Source organism: Rhyacophila brunnea, unplaced genomic scaffold, assembly GCF_057557595.1.
Source record: "Rhyacophila brunnea isolate RB1 unplaced genomic scaffold, BYU_Rbru_1.0 scaffold_10, whole genome shotgun sequence".
In the NCBI taxonomy this organism is placed as follows: Eukaryota; Metazoa; Arthropoda; class Insecta; order Trichoptera; family Rhyacophilidae; genus Rhyacophila; species Rhyacophila brunnea.
The window spans coordinates 32,531,004-32,558,609 of NW_028232752.1; the positions used below are offsets into that span (position 1 = coordinate 32,531,004).

The 27,606-nt window shown below is 31.3% G+C and overlaps 1 protein-coding gene across 1 annotated transcript in view; it reads left to right on the plus strand.

Annotated features, from left to right (window-relative positions):
• LOC147079094 (uncharacterized) overlaps positions 1-26,755 on the plus strand; it is a 44,718-nt gene extending 17,963 nt beyond the window's left edge. The window contains exons 2-3 of the mRNA XM_085953419.1: positions 1,819-3,218; positions 25,669-26,755. Coding sequence (XP_085809545.1) covers positions 1,819-3,218; positions 25,669-25,864 — 1,596 coding nt within the window. The 3' untranslated portion in view covers positions 25,865-26,755. The remainder of the gene's footprint in view (positions 1-1,818; positions 3,219-25,668) is intronic.
• Positions 26,756-27,606: the final 851 nt, after the last annotated feature.

The following is a 27,606-nucleotide window of genomic DNA, read 5'->3' on the forward strand; positions in this document are numbered from 1 at the left end:
AAGATTATTGATGAAAAAAATAATACATAACTGAAGTAGGCTGTTTCAGCGAACTCTTCTGTGAAATATTTCAAATGTTAGTTGGAATAGTACTGCATTCGGCTGAAGACTTATATACTTATAACTGTTTTTCAGTGGCGAAGACTCCATACTAGGCGATTATTTAAAGCCTACCTTCTTAAGAAAAATATATTTTTTAATTTTATATTGACATATTAAATAATATAATGACATAATAATATATTCAATATGCCCAACGACACCTATCGTATAATTGTCATAATAATTTTACGATCTTTTCCACTATTTCAATAAGCACCATTTATGGCATGTCTAGAAGGTTTAAAAAAATAAGCGACATCTCGTTTCGCTTCACATATTGTATGGATTACGTTCGCGTGAATCGAAAACTTATTTTATATGTAGTTTGTTTCTCATAATTTCAAGACGTCTGCGGCGGCCCATATAAATTGATAAGCTATTTAAGGAGCGCTTTCATTTTACGTAAGGGCACATTTATTCAAAATAATAAATAATTTATCTTATGATTTTTATTTGTCAGTTACTTTATTCATAGACTAAGACAATTTATTCAGCCAATTATGTAAGTTGAAATCTGATATTGTATCTAAGTCTGTGTTTTAAATATAGAAGTATTTTAAAATGTCTAGTTTACGGGTTAAATTATAAATTGTTATGGAACAGATGCACAACAACGGATATTTTCAATATATTTTGAGCGTATCTTGCGTTTATATTTAAGAAAATACATAATTCAAATTAATTGCTTAATTTTATACCATCAGTGAGCTTTTGAAATTTCATCGGTTCTTGTGTACCTACCTATTCATCAGTAGTTATGTCGGATTATCTTCTTATTTCCCGTAAATACATCTAACAAGTGTGCTTTCTCCACAGCCTACCTGTTTCCAAAAGTCACCCTTCGCCACTGTTGTTTTTACACCCATTATAACATTAAATTAAAAATACTCAGATTAATTAGTGTAGGCCTATAAGTAGACGGTATCATTTTGTGTTTTTTATCGTATATTATTGTATTGTATCTTCAAAACATATAGCTACAGGTGAATTAGCACCCATAGAAAAATTAATTAATAAGTCGTATTACTAACTTTAATAATATATTTAATAATTGCTTAAGCTTTATTTATATCAATCTTTAAACTTTTAAAGCTTTTATGCGTGTGTACCAATAAATTTTGAATTCAGTAGGTAAACTAGTTATAATGCAATATATCAGATTTATTCAGAGTTCAATATAAATGCGTAAACTTTATATGATCTAACTTAGTCGATATTGTGCAACGAGCAATAAAAAAAATCCTTATTGATGACGTATTTACGATTAATTTATCGTTTTTTATTGGCTCTACAATGTGGATTTTGGCCATGTTAATAATATGTTTCGTCACAGATTTTTGTTATGGAAGAAATGGATGTTAGTCACATGCTCAACTTATTAGGACCATACTCTGGATATATACATTTTAAAAACAACTTGTAATTTTGTCACACCCGAGATTCAAACCCATGACATACGACTTTATAATTCAATCTGATACTGCGGGCACTTTTAACATTTAATAATATGTAAAATATATTAATTCTAATAACTATAATTTCGATTCACTTAGCTTAGAAATATTAAACATTCTGATTTCTTGGTTACCATTTTTGTTAGTTCTTTAAAAAGTTATTTTCAGTATATTTTGTAAAATATATAACAAAATATTAATTGACACATTATGTCATGCATTCTGCTTATTACTTTATTCAACTTGAATGATTATTTTTCAGATGACGTCACCAAAATCAGCACCTGCGGTCGCCATTCTAATTGTCGTTTTATTGGATTTGACATTTGCGGCTACGTTCATACCTGTTCCGCTTGAAACTACAACTGTAACTACACTTACACCATCATTATATAGAAAAACAAGAGAAGAAACTCTAGCATTAACTAGATATGGTGCTGTTGACCAGTCAGCAATCGTTCAGAGAAACTCGAGGTCGAATAATCAACGGTGTAGTAATAGATGTGATGATTGGCCGCCGAGACGAAGTGATGATAGATATGATGACAGAAATCGATACGATGATAGAAATTCATACGATGATAGAAACAGGTATGACAAAGATAGGTATCCTGATGATTCAGTAAGAGATAAGACAAATGGTTATAACAGACCCACACATCCACCTGATAGTAGTAATCGCGATCCAAATAAAGACAAAGGTTACGACGATAAAAGGTACAATAATAAAAATGATGACAAAGGATACAATAACAGAAATGATGACAAAGGGTATAATAACAGGAATGATGACAGATATCAAGGGTCTTATGGGAGACCTTCTGAAAATGATAGAAACAAAAGTGGTCCAGGAATCAACGACGATAAACATTGGATAAAACCAGGTGGACAGGATACAAGATACGATACTAAATACGATGATGACAGAAGAGGTGGTGGCAACCGTGACCGAGACCGATATGATGATAGAGACCAAAATCGTGGAGGAAATCGTGATCGCGATAGAGATAGAGATTATTACCGCCCCAATACGTATGACCGAGATAATGATAGGGGAAATGGTTATGACAACCGACGGCCGACAGAAGACCGATATGATAGAAGACCTGTATACAACGAAGACAGATATGGAGGACGACCTTATTACCCTGAAGACAGATATGAAACAAGACCTCAATACCCTGATGACAGAGATAGAGATGGTGGATGGCAGAGTTTTGACCGATATGGAAACAGAAAACCTAGTTACGATGACAGAAGGCGACCTCAATCAGACAGAGACTATAATAGACCAGATACAAGATATGAACAACCAGATAGATACGACAATCGGTATGATGATAGAGGGGGTAGCAGATACGATGATCGGTATGATAGAGGATCAGGATACGATAATAGAAAAGAAGATGATAGATATGGAAGTCGAGGGGGGTTTAGACCGTGGGACGAGACAAACCGGGGAACGTCGGGGTTCGATAACGGCGGAAGAGGTTATTACTTCGCTTCGGGAAGGCCTGACGCAGGGGCAACTTCCGGATGGGGTCAGGGGTACGATCGAGGGTACGCGGCCAGCTGGCAGTATGGCGGAAACAGGGGAGATGATAGTGGAGGAGGGAGGAGGTGGCAGTCTGCTACCGCCGGAAGCGGATGGAGCGATCAGAGGTGAGAATAAATCTATATGTCAAATGCTATTATTTACACATGATCAAAGTTAATAATGCGTTATATGTCGTCATTGTGATTATAATATTGAAAGATAATATTTTAATGTTGTGAGACGAAGATGCATTAGACGATATATAATATATCTTTATATTTTAATACATCATATTGATGATATTTTCAATATCAATCACGAACTATTTTTACATAACTAGCTCAACCTTGTGTAGTAATGCGTTGATCCATGAAAACTATTTTATTAAGCAAACTGTAAAAAGGAGTATATTGTTGCAATATTTGCAATTAGAATTTTTTATTTATTCAAAATGATATCCCAAATGTCACATAATTTCTGGCAAGATAAATAATTAATGCTAAAGTGCCGTATAATAATCGAAAATCAAGCTTTTAGGGTCATTTCATGATTTAAAAATAAACATTGAGGGAATGAAATTATCGAGAAAAATTATATATAAATAGAAAAATTTGTAGTTTTTCAAAAACTATAATGTACAGTAAAATATGTATTAAATTTCTTTTATTTTGTTAACTGTCAATTCATGATGGAAATGCATTGTATTATTATTTTCCCTCCGAGGCGGATGAAACCGGTTCAGATATTCATTAATAAAAGTGGAATTAGTACGATAAAATTAGCGTTTTATTAAAATTAATTAATAAGATTATAATATTATATTAATTAAGTATATGTCCCTATACACTTTTTTGCTATCAAAATCAGAAGGTTCAAAAATATTCAACTCCATTATTAGAAGACATTTATAAAATTGTGATATACTGCGATTTTGTTTGGCAATGTGTTTTATTTTTGAATAAAATGTTTTAAGTACTTATTTATTTTTTAGTATCGCCATATGATTATACCTATTTCATACATATATATATATATATATATATATATATATACATGGCGGCCAACAACTAGGGAGCTAATAGAGGCATTCATTCAGCAGTAAATTAATCCCGACTTATGATGATATACCTATATTATTATCATGCGTGTGTTTACAATAGAATAATTTTGAAAGTGTGCTATTACCGTGGTTATTATATTTTTTTTTTAAATGGGTAGATAATGCGTCTATTTTGAACGAAGAAGATTTAAATCATTCTTAACTTACCTAAAATTATTTACTTTAGACCTCTGTACGATACTCTTACCATTAAAATAATACTGTTATTAATATTTATATCCTAATTAAAAAGGTAAAATATATTCACAACTTATTATGTTACCTTCTTCTTTAATACACACACAAAATAAGTCATTTTGAAAATACAAAGATACTTAAATTATTAATTTGTAATTATTATTATTTTTTTCAATGGAGTATTAAAAAAATATTTAAGAATGTAACATTCTCTATGAAACATACATGTTTTGGAGCAACCTTAGAAGCATGTGTATTGGAGAGAGTCAAAATTATTTTTAAATAATAGTTTAAATATTGTCTACTCGTGAGTTTTCTGTATGGATAACAATGCGTCAGCTGAATACAAAGCTATTCCAACTCACAAAGTTTGAAATATTTTACAGTGTTTTAAGTGTTTTTTGAAACATCTTTTTTAAGTCATTTATTATTTATACAGACACATTTAGGCATCATTAATTTAATCAATAGTCCTACTAAAATATGATGTATACATTTATTTATACAAATAATAAATAATTTAAGTAGGTTGTTTCAAAAAACTCCCTTCTAAAATATTTCAAATGTGAGTTGGAATAGTTCTACATTCTGCTGATGAATTATTGTATTGGTATAGATTCAAGTCCCATTCAGTACATCTTTTTTCAAGGTTTTTTTACGATGTATGCTTCTTAGATTATTACAAATGAAGGGGTTATTGCAAGACAATGATATGCCACAGAAACATATTTTGGAGATATGAGCAATTTAATGTTCTTGTTCGTTCTTTATTGTAACAGGCAAAATTACTATCTTCATTAAAATATTCGATATATCTTACATATAATTATTCTGTTTGGAGCAGAAGGCGTAGATGACTGACCGATATCAATTTTGACTGGCATGGCATATCATATTATTGTTATAACCATTTTTATAGCAAAATTTGAAATTGTTACAACTACACAGTGATCATAATTATTGAGACATCTGTGTATTTTTTTTTAAAAGTGTCTTAAGTAAAACGTGAGTGTATGCCCTGGAAATTGGTTTTATTCAAAATCAAAAAATTCAGAATTATGTGGCATTTCATTATCTTGCGATATCCCCTTCAAATGATAAACGTTGTACATTTATTTTATTTCAACAGTTAAATCATGACTACCAAGTACCAATAATATAATAATATAATTCATGTTATCCTTTAATTTTATGCTACAAGTATTTACATTCGACCATAGTAAATTAAGATTTCGAATTAGTAATAAACCATAAATTATTCTACCGGCCACAAGTTAGATGAAAAATACTACTCAGTAAGAGTCACGAGTTATGCGATATCATTAAACGTATTCAGCATAATAAACCATCTTAGTTTTAGCAGTGTTAATTACACAAAACGGTTTGGCAAGGGTATTAAACCTTTCTAAATAATTAGTCCGGACGTCCGGTCTTCCGGGAGAGAGATGAAAAATGTTTGAACTGCTCTTTGCGAACGGTCTACGCTTCTACGGCTCTACGCTGCTACGATTCTTTAGTCTACGCTCTGACACAGAGACTTCTGACTAGCTTTGGCAGCAATATCACTCGGTTTAGTAATATAGACGGACTATAAAAACCTATGACCAAACATCTAACGTTAACCATGCAATACGTAAACACTACATCTACTCTGCTAAAACAAAATGGCGTAAGGATCACTTTGGCAAAAAATATTCTTTTATTAGATGAGATTGTTTAGGTTTAGGTCTTGGTTGATCTGAAACCGGTAATCAGAGTTGTATGCCAATTTCAATTTTTAGTTTTATAATAATTTCAAATATATATATATTATACTGGCTGTAAAAAATTAACCCGAAACCCGATGAAAACCTTATATTAAGTAAAAACAAAAATATATTTTAAATATTAACTACTGCCTTTTTTCTGCTTAAAGGTGAGACTAATTTTTTAAGCTAAAACTGCAAATTGACATATTGTACTGCTAACTTTAATTTTTAATAGGTACGCATCTAAAAACTTAATGTTTTTTTAGTTGAAAATAAAATGTATATAAGTCCGATTTTTAATAGTAAGTACGTACATCCTATTATATGTATATTTTTTATCATTGAAATGTAGTTTGAGAAGTTCTTTAGAAATTAAAAAACGGTTATTGAAAAAATCATCGTCTTTTTATTAATTTAATATTATCTGTTTATAAAAAATATAGATGTGTTTAATTTGATTTTTTTCTATTTATATCGAATCAAGCTTTGTTGCAGACGGTTACATGTAAATTGTACGTATTACATTTTGCCGTATCATAGTTCACCATCACATATTTACCGGAAAGAGATGACCATATAGCGTTGGGATAAAAAAATGCGCGTTGTTCATGGAGCACTGCAGACAGTAATGTTACCACTTTATTAGATTCAATAAAAACACTGTCATTATTATCAGATATTTGATAGGTATGACCTGATACGTACGAGAACTTCTTAGCTAACCTTACGTAAGTACTTTTGAATCATTGAGAATTTTCTATAAATATATACGATGTGGTTGTTTTTTCTAATTAACTTTTCGACCATATTCAATCTTAAAAGGATCATATGGGCCTCCACAGAGTGGAGGCTTGTATTAACAGATTTCGTTTTTATGAGAAATGGATGTCAGCCACTTGCTCAACCTATTAGGTCCATACTCTGACTCATACATAAATTGAAAAACAATATGTGTACTTGCCAGACCCAGGACTAATTAACTTCCCTACCTATATTCTTATATTTTCCCTTGTATGCAGTTTATTTTATTACCTATTTTTTTTTATTTTTAGCGTTTTATTTAAAAATGAATTTGATCTCAATACTATAAGCCCATGTATTTCCAAAAAAATAGCTTACGATGAACTGTGATATGGTCAACTGTATACGTATAAATTTCCAAACACGGGTACAATACATATTATTCGACTACCGATTTGTGAATTTGTAATCGTATTATGTTTCTTACCCAGACATATTTTAGCTTCAAAGCTTATATATAAAAAATATGTCTGCGAGTAATTTCCGTTTTCTCTACAGCTTCAAACCAAGTTCATAATTATAAATACTTGGAACATACGGGTCGAATATTATGATCGATCATTAATTATAGGGCACAAAAAAGTCCACGTTTGACAATCTCAGTGTCCCATTTAGTAAAACAGTGAAAACATGAGATAAAACCAATAAAAATATAATAAATTGTTCTTAAGTATAGTGGCAAATTATAACTTGTGCCCTTTTGACTTAACAATCTTATCATAATATAGAGAAGTTTTTGCTCGAAACTAGGAAATACAAAAATATTGAACTGAAATTAAATCGGAAGTAATACTAGCATTACAATGCTTGACAGCCATTCTTGAACATTTTGAGTATTGTTGGATTGGTAACTGTACAAAATATTTTCTTTGTTGATAACTTTGAATGCATGGCTTGAATATAAATAAATTTACGTCTCTTGACATATCGTTTTGATAACCAACCTACTTGCATAATAATATATACGTTCACTTGCAATGTTCTATGATGTTTAATTGTATAAAAAGCTGAATAAATATTTTATAAAACGAAATGTTAAGCTTCTTATTTACTATTATAATAAATTAATTTTTTATTTTCTATATTAGTAGAGTATATGGAATTTATGGCTATATTGACGATTAATGGCTACATTGAAAACGGTACAGCTTTTATTTTAGATAATCTGAAAATGTGAGAAAATATTTCTAAATAGCTAATCTATTCGATATATAGGAAATAAAATTGAAGGATTGAAAGTCTTTTCGGTCAATGTGCCAAAAATGTAAAACTGAGTTATAAAAAAAAAGAATAAAACCATACATACCTATATGACAACTTACATTTTTATTTTTACAAAGTTAAGAACATCAGTATATCATGACAAGTTTACATATTCTAAAGATAAAATAAACAAAGGAAGAATAAAATATTTAAACATTGACAATAATGATATGTTATAATATGTCGAGGGGTTTGTAGGTGCACATAGACCCGCCCATATTTCAATGTATCTGTGTGACAAAATTGGTAGAGTTACGAACTTAGACTCTTCGGAATATCATTAGGCTTGGCATATGGATTGTATTGAAACAAAAAGCTTGTTATAGATATTTTGTGACATAGACCCTATAGACTTTCAACCCCATAATTATACTATTTATATTCTTGTAATACTATATAATATAATAGTTATCTGATGTATTTGATATTGCCATACAAAAGCTTATGGTGCTTTGCAGGAAATTGAAAGAAATTCGACACAATTTCCAATCGAGGGATAAGTAATCGACACTACATTTTCAAACAAACACATTTATTTTGGTACTAATTAATTTTACATTGGGAAATACACATTTATTCAATAATTATTCAATACATATGATATAATTATTTTATTGGTCGAGATTGCGAGATGCTCTCTCGGGCCGAACAGTCCAGGGAAGTAACATTTTGAATGGAATGCTTGTTTGCGTTCGCAAACGTGACGAATCAAATAATTATTACGTTATTTGTTTTCGCTGCAAGGCAGAGCACTTAGTGGTAAAAACGCACCTCAAATAACATCAAATCGGCTCTGCTTTGGTTAATCATCACATTACAATAATACATACATCAACATGAGAATACAATACTGATTATTTTCTAACCCTATTAACATATTAACCCTAATAACTTTCAGTTCAAAAATCTAACAAAACTAAAGAAAGAATGCGTACAATGCAACTTTTTTGTATATTAAGATTTTATCTGCATGTATTTCTACAAACAATTTGAAACCAAAATAGTAAGGAACGATATTTTTGAGTATGCTTAAAGTTGAAACATTTCAATTCAATTCGATTCATTTATTTTACATATTGTGGACATTACAAATTATAAGTTTAAGACGTTCACAACATGACATTTAGAAACAACGAAATATTATTAAAACAATATTAGGTACATAATAAAAGAGATAGATTCTACAGTATAAATGAGTAAATACAAAAAATTATATAGGTACAAGGAAGTACACCGGATGAGTTAAGCAGACCCTATTTTAATAATTTATAAAATAACTTCCACCTATAGTCATCCTCACGTAGAAGGAATATATCAACATCCGAAGCGATTTGGTTGAACAGAGTTATTTCCCTCCCAATTAGCATCACCAATGGCAGGTTAGTTCTGCTCCTCGGGAGACCAAACAACTGATGCTTCCGATTTCTAAGATAGTTATCAGGGACACACAAATCAATACTACCAAGAATGGCAGAGTTCTCATTCACACCACGTATAAGTCGAAAAAAATACGTGGCCAAGTATTTATATCTTCTAGCACTTAAACTACAGTATGTAAGCATACCTAAGGGAAAATCAGTTGGATAAAGCCAAGGATAGTATCCATATAACCTCAAATAAAGGAGTCTCAAAAATTTCTTTTGAACTCGCTCCACCATAAGGTCATATTTCAACTGATGCGGGGCCCAAACAATCGACCCACTCTCAAGCCGGCTTCTCACTAAGGAATTATAAAGAATTTTTAATACAGTAACATCTGAAAAGACCCGGGAAGTACGCAAGACGAAGCCCAACATTTGTAGCGCCTTTTTACAAATGATAGCAATATGACCACTAAATGACAGCTTACTCTCAAACGTAATGCCGCGGTACATCGTAATTTGTACGTACTTTATCTCTCAGGACCTTAATATATGTTAACCAGTGAAGCTATTCTACCCAGAAGGCGGCTATTGATGGTAGTTTATCATATTTACGGCGGTTAATTATTACAATAAGTTAAGCGTCTAAACTGTCAAAAAGTGCTATGTTTTAACAACCCTTATCATGGCTGTCTTAACTTTTAGAGCGAGATAGACAGTTTTGACAGTTTAGTAAGACGGTTAACTTATTGTAATAATTACTCGCCTTAATACATAAATATATTAAATTGATAATATTTATCACTTTAGTTGTCGATATCCGCCTGGTGTATAGAATAGCTTCGTATGTAGGGGTCCCACGAGATTTTACTAAATGCTTCAAGTGCTCCGTCAAACAAAAAAGGTTGGGAATCGATAACTATGCCAAAAAAGAAACCAAAATCTACGTTACCTTAAAGTGCCGATGATGGCAATATCGATCAAATTCTTTTTTTATATTTTTGGAATTTAATATAGTGCATAGTATTGATATTCTGTCACAATTTTCATTTTATTACCACGTTTTTCTTAGCTCGTATTCTTGTTTGTCCGGTGGTTGTTTATCCAGTACAAATCTTGCAATCGATTTTTAACTAACTTCCTGACTAGTTCGACATTTGAAACTTTTAGAATACATCAGAACACGATGCCAATGCATTCTTTTAATAATTTTAGCCATCTTTAGCCGAAAAGTTATTTCGGCAGAAATTCGTAATCCAATCCACTATTATTAGTTGCTAAGGGGGTGGTCCTGGCAACTAAATGATTAATATATACGTGCGTTACTATGGAAATCAAAATGACATTTCAGTATTCTATATTTGTTTGTTTGTTGCAAAATAGCAAAAAAATGATTTGTTGACAATTGCCTTATTTGTTCTAAATTATTAATACATAGAATTGTCAAGTTTATATAATTCAACAACAAGTTTAAAAACGTGGTAAAAATTGGTAAAAATTATTTTCTCTTTGAAAGAGCAAAATATAAATAGTAGTAGATGTATTTTTCAACGTTGACTACATTCAGTATTTATATGTATGTTCTTTTTTTCAATAGTGTTTTTGTTTGTGACAACGATATCCTATCCTTCCTAAAAACAAGCAGGCTTTCCTCAATGTAACGTTTTACATGGACACAAAAGTGTTTCGTAAATACGGTCTGCGGCTTGTAACACCGTGGCAGGAGTTGAAATGGATGCATTAGAATCATTAGATTCACTAACCAATAACATGTGCTATAATTTAATTGTTATTAATCTAATTGTTAAATTAACTTCATGTCATTTTATAATACGTTTATTTCGTATCGCAATAAAGTATGTATAATTTATGTGAAAACAACAGGAATGTTTGATTCCTTCGAAAATACAGTTTTTGAAGGGGTAAAATGGAATCACGCAATAAGACTAAATGAACAGCTGTACTCCCAGGCTCACATACACACTAAATTGTTGCGGTATAGATGGCTAGTACAATATATCCACCGGGTTCAAATAAAATTATAGTCTTCACTGAATACTCAGGTGTATTCCACCACGGTTGGAAAATATCAGCAACTGTACTGACAAACAAGCAACTGTGGCCAAATTTTGTGGAGTACTCTTTCATCGGAAGTAGAGACAAGTGATCTTGTGTAATTTTATTTTGATTAATGCGTGCAAATTAGTACGATGTGAACTGTCCAAACTACACATAATCCTTTAGTAATGTTCGCGGCTATAGACACGAGTTGAGTTACAAGACTTCAAGCAAATGGCTGTGCATCACAGACGTGCGGTGTCTTTTGAGATCGACCATATTTTCCTAAAGCATATCTTCTAATATATAAAAATTAATATTTGTGTGTTTGTTTGTTCGTATTGAATGCGCAGCCATACCGTTCATCCGATTGCGATAAAACTTTGTAAACTTATTGCTTGCACTTGCGCGAAGAGTATAGGCTATACTAATATATAAAAATGAATGTCTGTCTGTCTATATGTCTGTCTGTCTGTGTGTCTGTCCCGTATGCGTTCCTATACCATTCATGCGATTGCGATGAAATTTTGGTAAGTGGTTGTATGCACACCCATAAAGGTTTCTGAATTAGAAAAATCATCATCTTCTTCTTCTTCTTCTTCTTCTATTCTATATTTTTCTATTCGTATGGTTCCTATACCATTCATCCGATTGCAATGAAATTTTGGTAAGTGGTTGTATGCACACCCATGAAGGTTTCTGAATTAGAAAAATCATCATTTTCTTCTTCTTCTTCATTCTATCTTTTTTTATTCGTATGGTTCCTATACCATTCATCCGATTGCGATGAAACCTTCGTCAGTTGTTGTGTTAACACCCGCAAAAGTTTCTTAAATAGTACAACCATCTTCTTCTTTTTCTTCTTCTTCTTCTACTTCATTCTATCTTCTTTTATTCGTATGGTCCCTATACCATTCATCCGATTGCAATGAAACCTTCGTCAGTTTTTGTGGTAACACCCGCAATGGTTTTTGAATTAGTACAACCATCTTCTTTTTCTTCTTCTTCTTCTATTCTATATTTTTCTATTCGTATGCGTTCCTATTCCATTCATCCGATTGCAATAAAATTTTCGTCAGTAATTGTGCCAACACCTGCGAAGATTTCTGAATTAGTACAACCATCTTCTTCTTCTGCTTCATTCTATCTTCTTTTATTCGTATGGTCCCTATACCATTCATCCGATTGCGATGAAACCTTCGTCAGTTGTTGTGGTAACACCCGCAATGGTTTTTGAATTAGTACAACTATCTTCTTCTTCTTCTTCTTCTATTCTATATTCTTCTATTCGTATGCGTTTCTATTCCATTCATCCGATTGCAATAAAAATTTCGTCAGTAATTGTGCCAACACCCGCGAAGGTTTCTGAATTAGTACAACCATCTTCTTCTTCTATTCTATCTTCTTCTATTCGTATGCGTTCCTATACCATTCCTCCGATTACAATGAAACTTTGGTGAGTTGTCGTGTGCATGCCCACGAAGATTTCTGAATTAGAAAATCATCTTCTACTTCTATTCGTATGCGTTCCTATACCATTCATCCGATTGCAATGACATTTTGATCAAGTGTTGTGCCCTTGCCCGCAAAGGTTTCCGAATTAGTACAATCATCTTTTTCTTCTTCTATTTGTATGCGTTCTTATGCCATTCATCCGATTGTGATGAAATTTTGACCAGTTGTTGTGCGCACGCCCGCAAAGGTTTCTGAATTAGTACAACCATCTTTTTCTTCTTCTATTTGTGTGCGTTCTTATGCCATTCATCCGAGTGTGATGAAATTTTGACCAGTTGTTGTGCGCACGCCCGCGAAGGTTTTTGAATTAGTACAACCATCTTCTTCTTCTTCTATTCGTATGCGTTCCTATACCATTTATCCGATTGCAATGAAACTTTGGTGAGTTGTCATGCGCATGCCCACAAAGATTTCTGAATTAGAAAATCTTCTTCTTCTACTATTCGTATGCGTTCCTATACCATTCATCCGATTGCGATGAAACTTTTGGCAGTTGTTGTGCGCACACCTGCGAAGGTTTCTAAATTATTATTATTATATAAAATACAAAGTTTGTTGTTTGTTTGTTCCATCTAATTTTGTTTTTTTTTTACAACATGTTAATAACATTAATAACGTTTTCATATTTTGGATTCGATTTTAATTTAGTGTTCTTATGTTTGACCTTTTTTACTCCTATTAGAATTATTTTCATATTGCCATATTGTATTACACAGATATTTTAATATTAAAAAAATAATTACCTTTTATTATTTTTCAAATATCTAAGATAAATATAGCCACGAAGCGACCCTGTGCGAAGCCGGGTACTTCAGCTAGTTTCTAATAAAATACACTATTTCAAATAAATACTACATCACATATTTTCAAAACAAATGAATGTAGTGTCACTGTCATTAGTTCATAATTGTCTTTGTTTCTAAGTCTCACATTCCACTACATTTTCTTCCATAAGAAGCATTATCGCCTAAATAATTCAAGACGTTCACAACATGAGATTTACATTATAACAAATATTACCCTCACATAAGAGAAGAAGAGAATATAGAAAATAATAATAATATTAATAATAATAATTAAAACATAAGTACCTACAATTGTATATAGAAAAATAAAATTTCGAATAAAAAAATAATTTGAATTTACATGCGCCTGTTAATTACCTACGTGGTCGCAGCCATGTTTTATTCTGGATCGGAACCATTTCCTCGTATTAAGCGTATCAGGCACCATTAGCAAGGGGTGCAAGACTAGTCAATGCGCTCCCCAAAGACGTAGACAGTTTCGGTGACGTGCTATGTATTTTGTATTCGAATTTTTATTTTTCTGTATAAAATTGTAGGTACTTAAGTATTTTTATTATTATTATTATTATGATTTTATATATTCTCTTCTTCTCTCTTGTGAGGCTAATATTTGTTATAATGTAAATCGCTTGTAAACGTCTTGAATTTAGATTTGTTATGTCCACAATGTTTTGTTTTCTAAAATAAATAAATAAAATACCTAGCACGTCACTGAAAATGTCTACGTCTTTGGGGAGCGCATTGACTAGTCTTGCACCACTTGTTAATGGTGCCTGATATGCTTGATACGAGGAACAGTTCCGATCCAGAATAAATCATGTCTGTGACTACGTAGATAATTAATTGACAGGCGTATGTAAATTCAAATTATTTAGGCCACCAGGATTGGAAACCATCTCTCGTGATAACGGGCAAAAAAAAATGTGGACTAGCCAAAAAATTAATTTCACCCTCATAATAAATTGCACTTTATTTATTTTAATACTATACACTTCAGCCACTGGCGTGCAATGTTTGCTATGAAACCAAAAATGTTGCCGACTAAGCGCAACAGCGTGCGGTGTCATTAGATGTTCCGACCGCCGGAAGATAAATGACAATAGCGAACGCGGGCAACTCTCTTGTTAAACAAATTTCACTTGGACCGCCTCTCTTTGGGCCTCTGTGTAAACTTGCAGAATGCCGCATGTCACTCTTGCCCGTCTGTGCCAATAAATTAGGGAACGGTTCAAGATTTAACGGCGTTTTGAGGACGATTCGACTAATAAACAGCTGCAAGTGGAAGGGTTGAATCAAGGTTACGCTATTACTTGTTTTACTTAGTTAGTTGTTGTATTCCGTTAACAAGAATAGTTCTCTCGAAAGGGCTCCCGTGTATTTTCTCCTAACTGTTGAAGTTATTATGAAAATGATATTATAACTAATTAGATGATTGTTGAGAGCAGGAGCAATCAATACACCTTATTATTATTTATAATACCATATTTTTAATTAACTTTTTTTTTATTTAACGAATAATTCACAACATTTAAGAATGTAACATTCTAATTATTGTACATACATAATTTTGAGAACTCTTATAACCGATAGAGAAAAAAAAAATAAAAAAGTAAGACATCCAGCAGGATTCGAACCTGCATCTCTCGGATATCGCGCCCAAGCACGTTGACCACAATGCTAAATGAGTCATACTTAATTACTAGCAAGTTCAAGTAAGTTAAAACAAAAAATCTTGGAGTTTTCCGTGACGTATGTTTGTAATTAAAGTAATACTTCTTTGATTTAAAATACTGATCGCCAATGTAGCTCAATTTAGAAAGCGCTTCAGTGAGTATTAAAAGCCATTAGTTAAAATTTTTCGTAATTAAGTATGACTCCTTTAGTATTGTGGTCAATGTGCGTGGGCGCGATACCCGAGAGATGCAGAAGCGATTCCTGCTTTTTTCAAAAGATTTTTTCTATTGGTTATAATATTATATTATAATATATTATTATTATTATTATTAATATTATAATTATAAGTGTTTTCAAAATTATTTATGTTCAATACCATATTTCTTCTCATGATCATATTAATAATCATTTCAGATATGAACCGTTTCTTTTATTCAACGAATAATTCATAATATTTGAGAATGTAACATTACATATATTGAATAAAATAAATGGTTTATTAAAAATTGTTATAACTAAATATTTGCCGAGAGCCGTCGTCGGTTAGTAATTAAGGCAATTAATATTCCTTGATTTAAAACACAAAAATCGATAATCAATAATAACGCAATTTGATAAGCGTTTCATGCAGGACCTACTAGTTTAAATTGTCATAATTAAGAAGGAGACCTGTAGCTTAATTGGTTAAAGCATATTGGCTCGATACCAGTAGATATACGGGTTCAAATCCCGTCGGCCGTCGTATTTTTTTAATGTGATTTTTTATAGTAGGTAATATTTGCAGTTTTTTCAAGTTATGTATTTTCAATTTAAGATATGTATTGATTTATTTATACCGAATACTCACATAACACCTGTGATAAAATATAAAATACACCTATTTTAAAAATTCTCACAAGTTGCATTAGGACACACGTAGCTTATCGGCCAGGGCACATGGACACGAATCCCAGGGAGCACGTGTTCGAAACTCACTGGATGTGTTATTTTTTGTCAAAAATATTTTTTTCTAATTCTCGTATTTATTTCTCACATGTGATTTCAAATTATGTATGTTCAATAAATAATATTACATTCTTTAATCCTCATTTAATTTTAAAATGTTTTATATTATTTTTAATTGATTAAAATTAAAATGACTTATCGTTTCAATAACATTCAATATTAACCATTATAAATAGTTGCATTTTATTAGGCCCTTTGTATCAGCCGGAAGGCTAATTGATACAAAAATAATCAAATGCATGACGTCAAAGCGTGAAAATCTAATTAACTGTTATAAACACAATATGTTGGAAATTTTAACCGTTTTACAAATACTGGTTTTCACAGTGCTGGTCATTAGATGTATGCAAAATTTTTGATAAAATGGACACCGGTGCTTCAACTGGTTCATATGATCTAGACAATATGGAAAAAAATATTTGTGTTGTGATGCCATGGTCGTCTATGTAAAAAAAAGTATCTAAAATAACTCTTGATTATGAGAGCGCTTATGAGCAGGTATTAAAAAGGCCAATAGTTAAAATTTGTCCCAATTAAGCATGGCAGTCGTAGCATAGTGATAATGCACAGGGTGCGGTACCTAAGAGACGCAGGTTCAATTTCTGTCAGGTGTCTTTATTGGCTATTAATTTTCTCATGAGTGATTTCAGAATTATGTATGTTCAAAAGAGAAAAAAAACTGGCATTATTCAAATTAAAACCTTTATTATTGTCACTCATACCCTTGGACAGACATGCGAACCGGTTGTTGGGAAATATAAATTACACCACTGGGTATATAGTTACTGATTTTCATGATGGAAGTATTACTGAAAATATTAAATTATTTGGTTCCAACACTGATGTGGAACGAAAATAACTTCGGCTGATTGACGGCAGGATACGACTAAATTAAAACTCAGTAAAAGCATTTCGCAATCCATATTATATGTTCAAAAAAAACTTTTTGCCATTACATTATAATCACTTCCACATTATAAATATTTTATGTATATAATTTTATGTGGGTAATAGAATTAACCGTGATTTATGAGCACTATATTAATATTATGTATAACGAAACTTGGTTTTAGAAAATAATGTATCGACTCGTGAGAAACAAATTTTGTATTAGTTATAACCATATTAAAAATTAAAAATAAATCAAATCAAGTTTTGCGTAAAACAAACTTGGATTGCATAGCCAATAAGAATAGCTGCGTAAAATATGTAGCATTATCAATTAATTTAAATACTTATAATATTAACTTAAGCCGCGTGGCTTAAGCGTCGTGGGTCCCAAGTTCGAATCCTGGGTCTGACAAGTACACATATTGTTTTCCAATTTGGTTTTGAGACAGATTATGAACCTAATAGGTTATGCAAGTGGCTGACATCCATTTCTCATAAAAACGAAATTTGTTAATCCAAACCTCCACTCTGTGGGGGCCCATATTATGATCTAATTATGATCGGACATAGTCAGAAGAATATATTCATAAACCATTTAAAATCAATCTGCTTCATTCCGGAAACAAGTATAAACAATATACAAGATTATCCAGAATTAAGCTGTCATGGAATATATTTGGGCGCTTGAATAGTATCTTCAAAAGTGGCCTCTCATTTTATCTTAAGCGTAAAGTGTTTAACCAATTTGTACCTCTAGGTTGTTAGACGCTCACGTATGCTAGTGAAACATAGACTGTTAATGTAAGAGAAATTACAAGTAGCGCACGTGGCATGGAAATGTGCATGTTGGGCACAACGCATAAAGATTACAAAAGAAACCAATAGATAAGGAAGCAGACAAGAGTATGTGATATGACGTGATAGAGGTCGCTAAACAGGTGAAATGGCAGTGGGCTGGACATGCCACTCGGTAATTAATGAACAATCGCTGGACAAATTATATCATGCGTCCAGAGAGACGGCTTAAAACCCGCTGAATATACGAACTAAAGAAAATGTTTCACTGATGAGGACAAAACTGGTACTGACCATTGTTAAATGATTTAGAATAAGTCCTTAACCCATAGCTTACGGGCCGCACAAAATTGTGTTTTTGCTAATTACTTTTCAAATGCAAATTAACACGTTAATTACAAAATTAATTATAAGGGCCCGTAAGCATTGTGTTAATTAATACATGTTATGTCATTCCGAAAGAATTAACAGTTTATAACATTTGAGTGGGTAAAAAGCAAAACTGTTAATTAAAAGTACATATTAAAATTATATTATTTAATACGCCTTGTTTCTGAATAATAATTGTATACGTAAACTTATTTCTACCCGAGGATATTTAATAAAGTTCACCACTAATTTTTAAAGTGCTTTTCTGATAATTATCAATACAATTAAACAATTTCATATAAAGTATGTATGTATCATTTCAATTTAATTTCAATCAGTAGTGATCAAAGCGTTCATAATAAATTATATTAAAATATTCAATGCACTCAATCAAACATGGTTGAACAACTATCTATATATATGAACTATCAAAAAATATCACTTCCTTTTTTGATAAAACTGAGTACTGCACTGACTGAGGGTTTTTATGTTTTTGTTTGTGTCGAAAAATTCATTTCATACTACGCCACTGTTTTATTTGTTTTCACTTTTTTACCTGTGTAAACAAAATTTAACTATTATTAAATGAATATATTATTTCTTCATTATTTTCACATAACATGTGTGTCTTGTACCTATTATCATACGATGCACTGTCTTATCCATTACCCATCGGTCATTGATTTTATTGATATTGTAATATTCTAAAGCGGCAAATGTATTAAATAATCACTGATAATATTATATAATATGGAAAATATTACCTATAAAAAAATTTCCCTATCTGACACACGATTACTATGATAAATTCATATCCTTCAATGGCAGTTTTCTTTGTACGGTAAAAAAATATAATCTGCTCTTCCCATATTGCAACGATGGCCATTTGTCTTTAATTCAAGACGTTAATTTGGCTTTAAATACCCAATATTTGTCCTTTATTTCGTAATCCGTACTTTATTTTCATTAACATTTAAAAAAATTGAAAATCAATAAACAAAATACTGACATGGATAATAATCCTCTAAGGTCGGATTCAGAAAGGACTTTTTTAATTGGATACTTAGAATATAGTTTATATTGTGCATATAAATAATAATCTTTGTAAACTTATATCGTAAAATAAAAATATATTCACTGATCTACGAGGTCATCATTTTTCAAATAGAATGTTAAATTTAAAATCCATACAAAGTGTACATAACAATTTGTTAGCAAATAAGCGTGCATTGCAATCGTGTCATAAATTTAGTAGGTACAAATGAATGGAAAAGTAATGCTAAAATTTTCGACAGATGATAGCTTTTACATAATTCAGGGGAATGAAACGAATCGCATTTTATTTTGAACTACCAACCACAATGAATTACTCTTGTTCTCATATTGGCTTGGCCTAATTGACAGTTTAGATTATTTTAACATTTTTATAATGCAAAAGGGGAAAAAACTGAATTTATAGTTATTTTAGCTTTAATTTTTTAATAATAATTTATAATGGCAACACGTTTACAAAGAAAAATAATCGAAACCATTTGGCTGGTTCACAAAAGGCAGGAAAACATTCAAACTATTGTTATCGATCAACTCTACTAATAAAAGCGAATATTCGTAGTTTTTTTTTAAATACATATCATTTAGTAGAGATTCAACATTATGCTTACACGAATCAAACGAAAGCAAATCATTTAAAACTTTATTACTTATGTCTTATAACAATATTATAATAATATGTAGGTATATCTATAATATATATTATGTACCCGGCACCCGCATGGGCGAGTGATAACGTGTCACATGATCTTTTTCAATAATATGTGCTTGGATCCAGAATGGACATGAACGTAGTAGGTTCAGCAAGTGGATAACATAATATGTTATTTTTCATTAATCGGGAGGTGGCTAAAATCTACGTCTAATTATTGTAGAGCCAAAGAGAAAACATGTGCAAAAAGTATTATTGAAAATACTTGAAAATTATCTTTTTAAGTACGACGGTTTAAACCGGTTACCCGGTTAGTTATTCGCAAAATACCGCTAACCGAGTACTATTTTTCCTCCGATCAACTGGAAGCCCTATTTCCAGTACTTAATTAACACGAGGGTACCATAAGCTGACAGTTAAAATCTTTAAATTGTTTGGTAATTGTGCCGCAGAAGTGGACACGAGCTTTTATATTTTTTTTTACGAAAACAGTTTATTCCATGTAGACAATTATAATAAATACCTTTTTCTGTCGCGCATCGGTTTTTCAATCCGATCAAGATTATATGAGGTAATATTAGGTTGGGTTAGGTTAGATTAGGTTAGGTTTGGTTTGGTCTAAAGAGAAAGTTGTAAAATCTCAAGTCCATCTCTGCGGCACATTTACCAATTGTTTTATTATATTAATTTAAAGTGGAATTCAAATGACACATAAATAATAAAAATACTTTATATAATAGGCAGGTACCATAAATACGACATTTATTATATTATATTAAATCCGTAGGTACCTACATAAAAAAATCCAAACTGACAGATAATAAGTTCTATGACAATCAATAGTGCAATAATTGGATAGATAGTAATAGCTATTATTAGTTTATTTTAAGTAAATTAATTTAAAAAAAAAACTTATGTTGGTATTGATAGTGGTTGAGTGAAAAGTATCGATGCCAAAATGTAAATTTCAAAAATTTAAGTGAATAAATACGTCATACACTCATTAAAGAAGTATTGATGATAAATGATAACATTTAAAATGTGTTGATAAAATTGCCATTTACGTTTATTGAACACAGCAATATCGAATTTAATGTTTGCAGAATAATTTGTTTACACCGTTCCTGCGAATTTCCATCGACTATAAATCCATTGAACCGACAATGGCACGCATACCGCACTTCGCCGCCAATGTTTATTTTAGTGTTTTTCGATATTAACTGGTTTTAGATTCGCCGAGTTTATTATTATCATCGAGGAAAATTCATTATGAGTCAACAAAACCGACTATTGATTTTCCCGGAAACGAATTGCTTATTGCAAATAATTTTCGTAAAACAAACAGAATACTAAAATCACCATTGGAATGGCAGTAATATTTTTGTAATAAAAACGTGACAATGTACTGATGGATCAGAAATAATTTCCCTTTTAATCCACCGCAATACTAAATTCAATATATTCCAATCGACAAAATTTCAATTCCGAAAAATAATTAAAAATTTTATATCGACATGCTATTCGAATTCCAAAATGGCTAAAACACCATCGATATGCTCGTCAAAAAGTATACATCGGTTAAAAATACATTTTCATTTAAATATATCCACTAGTACCTAATAATCCGTCTACGCGAATGTATGCACGAAAGAAATTAATGAATCATTGTAATGTATCAAATAATCATTTTATTACGTTTTTCTTAGCTCGTATTCTTATTTGTCCGGTGGTTCTTTGTCCGGTACAAATCTTGCAATCGATTTTTAACTAACTTCCCGACTAGCTAGACATTTGAAACTTTGGAATATATCAGAACACGATGCCAATGAATTTTTTAAATACTTTTAGCCATCTTTAAGTAGAATTGAATTACTTTTCAGTTAATTCTGTTTTGTATGAAAAGTTATTTTGACACCATTATTGTTTGCTAAGCGGATGGTCTTAGCAACTAAATTATTAATATTAATATATACGTGCATTACTATGAAAATCAATAAGAAGTATGAAAATGATATTTCAGTATATTGATTCAGTATTTATATCAAGTACAATGTTTTTTGATCGCTTAAGCTAGTCAAATCAAGTTTATATGATTCAACAGAAAATTAAAAAACGTTGTATATAAAAATTTCTTTTTATCTTGTAATTATTTAATTTACCGTTCAATGGAATTGCGTTTTGTTTTATCAAAGTAACTACCACTTATTTAATAAGTACAACATTGTTTTAAATCTAAAATAAACGTATTTTTATCGTTATTTTTGTTATATTGATTATTATTCATTTTTAAGTGCAAGCATAAAGATTTTGAATATCATTTTTTTTATATTTGACTGTAAAAATTTGATCAAACAGCTAAAAAATAGAAACAAAAGTGTTACTTCTTTGACAAGCGTGTCATGACTAGGGCTGTCAAAAAACGCCGTGACTGGACGTGACTACGATATAATTCTGATAAGGAGTAAATAATGCCGTTATGTTTCATTCATGACATGGCTATAGTATCTGAGCATTTTATAAATAAACATGAATTCAAAAAAAATCTTTAGTTACTATGCATGGAAAATAATATAATATGAACTTCGAAATATTTATTGTCTGGTTTGTTCGTCTGACGTATGAGTGCCTGGATTTTTTTTTTTTTGCGAAAATGTAAATTTGGTTGCGTTTGACTAAAGTTTTATATATTAATAATAAAGGAGTTAAAACCTCTCAATATACCTATAAATTTTAAGATGAAAATATTTATAATATAATCCAATATAAACATGTGTTTACATAATAGATTTTTTTAAATGAAATAAAATCATAATAATTGTATATACACTGGGTATTGCAATAGCGTAATCCCGAATGTTTGGATTAAAAAAGGTTTAAAATAATCCGGGATCTTTTTCCGGGATTTTTACACCCGATAATGTGATATATTTATATGTTCTGAACTTTTTGTTTTAACATAACAACAGGCCATGATGCCTAATGATAGTAGTATAGTTAGTAAAACAATAGTATAGTAGTATCAGTTAAATAATCATAGAAACACTTAGACTTTGATAAAATCATATAAATCAATTATTATGACCTTGGCAAGAATCAAACCAGAGCCATCAAATGAGAATCCTAACCTTACATATTGAACTACAAGGCTTGTACAATTAATTTACTGTTTTTTATAGGAAAATTACATAGATTTTAAATATTTTATGAATTGAATATTTTTAGTAACATTGATAATTCATGCATGTCAACTGTCACCAACAAAACATTACATTCTCAAGAAATAGTTATCACTAAAGTAGAGGCACTGGTAAAGCCTAAACACATGGCAGTGCGTTTTTATCAGCCCGGTAGATGACAGAAATCCCCTTATTTAAGCCATACAAAAAGGTCTCAACAACATGCCCAGAGGACTTCTACGCACTCACATAAATGAGAGGGATTTAATACCAACGTATGCATACTTTACACAAATTTTATATTGAATATCATTGATCCTAAATCTAGAAAACAGTAGGATTTTCAGGATTACGTAGGTAGTCGAAAATATAATATATATGTGCGTAAATATTTAACTATGTTCCTGCTCATCTGTTAAATCATAATAAAACAATATTATGTATATCAACAAATTGTATTTACAAATTAACGAATATGCAAAATTCTGAAATCCCAGGATTCATAATTCTGGCCAGTATTGCAATTTTTATTATAGAATATATCAGTAAATAAAAATTATATTTACCATTACACAATACACCTATGCATACCTATATAACTGAATGGCAAAATAAAATCATAATGGCGTTGGACAGAATAAAGTTCATTGACATAACAGATTTAAATAAAAATAAATGAGGAAATGTTAACATGTATAAAATATATCGTCGCCTAAACCAGAGGTCGGCGAACTTTTGACACAGAAGAGCCAAATATGAGCAGCACAACGATTTAGATTTTTTTGAAGACATAAATTTTCACCTTCCCTCTAAAGCTTTTTTATCTCTTCATTTGAAATTAAATCATTCTAATTCTACAGCATTTTAAAGCTTTTTTCGCATTATTTTCCGTCCGAAGAGATATATGATCCGATGATATAATGATAATCCCGTTTGCTGCAATTTGATGCCGGTGAAGGCATTCAAGAGACAATCGACAGGCTGCATGACAATAATTTGTCGCCAAACCAACGTTTTGTACAATAGCACCTGTCCTGATCCAGATTTCCTTCTGATTAACGACGGGCAAAATATCGAGAATGACAACAGTTTCAAATTCTTGGGGGTATATCAAGCCTATTTGACGCTTGCTTTCTGACGGTGCTGATTTACGATAGCGATTCATTGCACATTACCAGCAACCGTATACTGAGCTTCGAGAACAGACGTTTGCGATGGATACTGGGTATGCGGTGGTATGACTTTAGGAGTAACTAGGAGATAAGAGAGCAAACCAAGCAGCTTCACATCAAGATGAGAATGAAAAAGCGACGTTAGACCTGGCTCGGCCACATGCTATAGACGCATGAAGAGAACTTCAACCTGACTTGCCTGTTCCTCAAGCCAACGAGATTCCGGTGTCCTGGAAAGCCGCTGAATAATATCTACAGAGTGTATACGGTAGAGCTACGGGATACTGGCATGACCTGCAATGACTCAAGAAGACTGGCAAGCGACTTTGATTCTTGGAGGCTGTATGCGGTGTCCATATGCCCCAGCTAAGCGGTGGACACGAAAAAGAAGATGTCTGAAAAATCTTTTTTAATCTTAAATTAATCTCTTGTGACCTCGACAATATACTGCTGTTAGAGGGTATATCCCCAGTGTATGAAAAAATATAAATGGATAAAAAAAATGATTAAGAATAACATTTATATAAAATAGGAATGCACACACTGTAAATAAAAAGACAATAATTATATTATGAATTGATTATGATATTTAAAAAATAAAATGACTCAATCATGTCTAGAACTTTCAAAGTATTTTGTGTCAATACTATTAAAGCCCCGATTTATATAACGTAATTGGTTTGTTTATATGCGGATATCTATGTTTCTTATGAGGACGTTATTGGTGTCTAGGTGAAATTAGCGAAAGAAATGTCGTTTGAATTTGTTTTATTCATTAAATCAATGGATGATTTTTGGTGGACTGAATTTTACTGAATCTTTAGATTTACGAAATTAATATACTCGTATATATACTAGAGAAACTCATTTCCAGTTGTCACTAAAAATTTAATTTTGTACCAAACCAACTAACACGAAGCCTTTTTTTATATCCTCTTCTAGCCCTTCAAGCGGTGGTTGGAGACGTCCAGCGTCTCGGCCTGCCGGTGGAGATACCAGCTATCTTTACGACAGACCCTCGCCGGGGAGAACCACCCCACTCCTTCCGGATACCACGGAGCATACTTCCAAGATCACGCAGCAGGTAGAGGTGGAGACGAAGACTGCAAGTGATTCGGGCAATAATGTGACAAACTAAAATTTATTCCGTGTTCTTTTTATATTGTTTAATTTAATTTTTGTATTATGTAGACTTCATATCACTATCAGCGGCTCTCAACCTTCAACCAAGGTTTTATAAGGCAACTTGTTATACTTAAGGGTCGTCCATATGTGATATCACACCAAAAGAGAGATCTGATAAAAAGTAATGATTTGTGATGAAGTGGATAGGGTGATTATAGTAATGTGACGTCAGAATTTAGCCAGGGAGTAAAACATTTTGTCACGAAAGGTATTATGGACGACCCCTTCTCTACATATCAATAAACGGTAATTCTCAACCTTTATCAGAGACTAATTTTATTTTGTTTCTGTGTTGTATAATAGTACAAGTATCAATACATAACGTCTGTTGATTCAGGAAAAAAATATTGTTTCCTTATAAGTAGTTTAAATATTCACTACATTTTTGGTGATACGGAAGTATTTATTACAACTTGATGCAATAATCAGAATAAAGGAAACAAAAATCATTGTCGAACTCACACATATATTTTGATAAAAATATTGAGAACCGCTGCTCTACTTAAAATGGATGAAAAAAATCGTTTGAATGACTTTGGATCTCATTAAGAGTTGATTTATAATATATAAATTATTATCAATCAGACAGAATCATACAAGAAGGTGTCAATTATATTAATTTACTAAAACTCATTTTTTGTCCATCCATACTGTTCCACTAAAAAGCAAACGCCTGGTAAAAGATAAATATTATTTCTTGTCCAATATGATGAAATAGTCATATATTTTGTGTGAAATTTTTGATACCTATAGTATTGTTGTTTTTATTTAATAAAGCGCAATTTTTTTGTTTTATTAAATAAAAAACAACAATACAATGCAGTTCCACCATGAATTGACAGTTAACAAAATAAAAGAAAAAAAATACCTATAGTAGTTTATCAAGTAATGAAATGACACCCAATATTTCAATCATTAACACGTTTTTTATTCATAATAGGTAGTAGGTAGCGATGTTTTGATACTTTTTTATATAAGTTAATATTAGGAGTTTAAAAAACATTCTTAGCCTCTCATATTGAATTTAAAGAGTTTACAGTACTTATTGCTCATAAATGGCCTAGCACACTGTAAGACACCGGTCGATGCGCGCACGGCGCAGGCAACCTAGACGGCATTTGCTTTACGTACTACACTGTGCATAATGCGAGTGCTCTTTATGTCTCTTGTGCCACTCGCGCATCGCACGGCTACTCGCAGTGTACTTTGGCCTTAATGGTAAGTAATTTACAACATGAATTAATATATTATAAAATAGCTAATGCAACAGTACGTATGTACTGACTTCATTGTTATTATCATGATAAAAGTATTATTTATTATCAGCTCTTTGTAAATCAATAACATACCAATTATAACTATAGGTAACTTTTTAATTAACTATTGAAGAAAATTTGGGGGGTTGATACATGTTTTTTATTGAATATTGTGATGTAATTTAGTTATTTAGATTATTTAGCTCATAGTTTAATATGTCTAAAAAATATGTAATCAATCATAACATTATTATCTTTCCAAAAAAATAATCATTTTTGATAATATTACATATTTTTAATTAATATTGATTATAATATATTATTATATACGTCATTCCAAAAGTTACTTTACGGTGTAATATCTGATAATAAATAACTTTAAACTATTTACAATGAGTATATTTTATTAATTGTATTTTTCCATTTTATAAGTCCATCA